The sequence below is a fragment of the Crocodylus porosus genome, unplaced genomic scaffold (assembly GCF_001723895.1).
Source record: "Crocodylus porosus isolate Cpor-Errol unplaced genomic scaffold, CroPor_comp1, whole genome shotgun sequence".
NCBI lineage: Eukaryota > Metazoa > Chordata > Crocodylia > Crocodylidae > Crocodylus > Crocodylus porosus.
The window spans coordinates 26,170,827-26,173,366 of record NW_017728948.1 but is presented as its reverse complement, the minus strand read 5'-3'; the positions used below and the strand labels follow the sequence as shown (position 1 = coordinate 26,173,366).

At 37.1% G+C, this 2,540-nt stretch overlaps 1 protein-coding gene across 3 annotated transcripts in view; it reads left to right on the top strand.

Annotated features, from left to right (window-relative positions):
* RAB28 (RAB28, member RAS oncogene family) overlaps positions 1–2,540 on the top strand; it is a 101,626-nt gene that overhangs the window by 29,410 nt on the left and 69,676 nt on the right. For all 3 annotated transcript variants that reach the window (XM_019553269.1, XM_019553270.1, XM_019553271.1), the window contains exon 4: positions 1,516–1,645. In XM_019553269.1, the coding sequence (XP_019408814.1) occupies positions 1,516–1,645 (130 nt within the window). The remainder of the gene's footprint in view (positions 1–1,515; positions 1,646–2,540) is intronic.

Below are 2,540 nucleotides of genomic sequence, written 5' to 3'. Positions count from 1 at the left end.
ACAGATTTGCAGACACTGGAGATGTCCCCAGCCCTACAGCTCAGGTAGGCCCCACTCAGCCCTGGTCTAAGCAGCTTTGTGGCAGGGCCAGGCCAGGCTGTGGTGGCAGGGCCCTTCTCAGTGGCTGCAGCTCAGTGATAGGGAAGCTGAGCCCTGTTAGTATGAGCACCAGGCCAGACTGCTCTTGGGCAGTGGCTGGCCCGGCAGCAGGCTAGCCAGGCCGGCCTGGAGGTGCTGCAGGGACTCGTGTGTCTGCAAGCTTGGAACAAATCTTGTTCAGCCTCCTTAAATCCTGTCATTCCAATTCCTGATATTCAGAAATGTAAATCACTATGTACCTGCAGTTTATCTCATATTTTCATGTATAAAATTACCCTAAAGGATGGGTGGAATATGTGTGAGGAGGTTGGGAATGTGTTAAGGGGCAAATGATCGAAGACTTGCAAGTGGATTGGTGAAAGTCAGTGCAAGGTATTGGGTGCAATGAGTGTGATAAAGCAGAAAAATGTATTTCCAGGGAGGGAGGTCATGTAAAGGAGAAGCTAGTTTTTTAAGGATGTTGATGGGATGCATTTGTAGGGGAGAAATGATGGTATGGGATTCTTGGAATAATTTTTTCAGAGGTGGACACTATGATAAGAACAAGAATTGTAGAAGCAGATTGTGGGTGTGAGCTGGGGATATGGGATACAGAAATGGCTGGAGAAAAAGTATTAATAACTGAGAAAAGAGTATAGAGCTCATTGTGGAATCTGTAGAGATGAAATGGAAGAGAGTGAGTAAAAATCTGTAGGGAAATTGGGGACATCAGTAGATTTTATTAGTATCTGTCCTAAGTATTTCTTACTGGCAGCCTAATCTAAAACCCACTGTAAATGGAGAGAATTCGGTAGGCTGCGCAGGTTCTGGAGCAGTCCTTTAGTTTGTCCTGAAGTTAAGTTGACAGTACTTACCGGCTCATCTTCTGCAACAGTAAGAGTGGAGCTGGCTTTTTACCCCAGGGGAGCATAAAAGAACCAGGCAGACTTTGGGGAAAAACTATGAAACTAGAAATTAATTAGAAAGATGCACAGCAATCTTTCTACATCTTAGCTCTTGCAGGACTAACTTTCAGCTTGAAAAGCTGAATTTTTTTTTTTTTTTTTTTTTTTTTTTGAGATGATGTTTTAAAAGAAATATAACTATTGGACAGTGACATTGTAATATAACCAATATACAGTTTTCTTTTTGCTAATTTACTGTTGTATCTTTAATTGTAATGTAGCTAATAGCAGAGCTGTATATTTTTTTCAAAACCGCAGTATTTGTTTCATATATACATTTTTTTTTTTAGTGGAGTTCAATGTACTATATTATTACTGTAATGTGATGATTACATATGAAATTTAATTATAGATAATGATCTCTCAGCTTGATTAACATTAAATTTATTTTGGATATTGATTAAATGTAAATAACATTAGTGAATATTTTTTCAATTAATGCAACATTTCCAATATATCTCTTCCTTATTAGGGTATCCTCTTGGTATATGATATTACCAATTATCAGAGCTTTGAAAATTTAGAAGACTGGTATAATGTGGTAAAGAAAGTGAATGAAGAATCAGAAACACAGCCACTTGTGGCCTTGGTAGGCAATAAAAGTAAGTTGTTAATGCTAAAATAATAAATAGACTGAAGTGCTTTGAAATAATAGAGTGAAATAATATAAGGCCTATTATGTTGTTCTGCTCTAATTAAATGTTTTGTTTTGTGTATTAAGTTTAATTTGGTTCTACATAGCAGCAGTAGTGACAATGCTTTCTCTGTTGGCTGGGAATAATAAATTTAATAAAATAAATTTGTGTTTTAAAAACATGATATCAAGTCTAAAGAATACAGTTGGTAAGATTTCTATTAGGTGTCCTATGTGCCATCTGTAATTTTGATTAAGTTGCCTTTTTCCCATGAATCAGCTGTTTTGTATTTGTCCTTAACTCTTTTCCTGATCATCAGAACGTGACCTGATACTTTTGTTCAGTTGTTATCATCCAAGTACCTTAAACTGCATCCATATTCTTCCCTCACTAGAACAAATCACTAGATCAATCTTAAGTTTCTCACTTCCACTTTTATGAGCCTTCCAGAAATACCCTGGCTAGAAAAACGAGACCCAATCTCACTCTTACACTGTTCCAATTGGATTCAAAAGTTAAAAGTTATTCCAAGAGTCTAGAAACAAATAATGGGGGGAGGGGGGCAGTTCTGCCACCTTTTATTAATAGTAACATATTTGTTTTAACAACCCAAAAGGTCAAAATAATTTTTGTGCACTTCTCAAATGATTTGAAAAGTCAAGACCTAGCTCAGGGTAGGGGGCAAGAATAATTCAGAAAGGTAATATTTTGAAATTAGTTACAGGGAACAGAAAATAAAGTGATACTTTCCCTTTAGAACTATTCATTCTAATATTGCTCCCACAATACAACCTTTTTTAATGGCAATCTTGAAAGGATCCTACCACTCCATCCCTCCCTGTTTTCCTCCCCATGTCCTTCC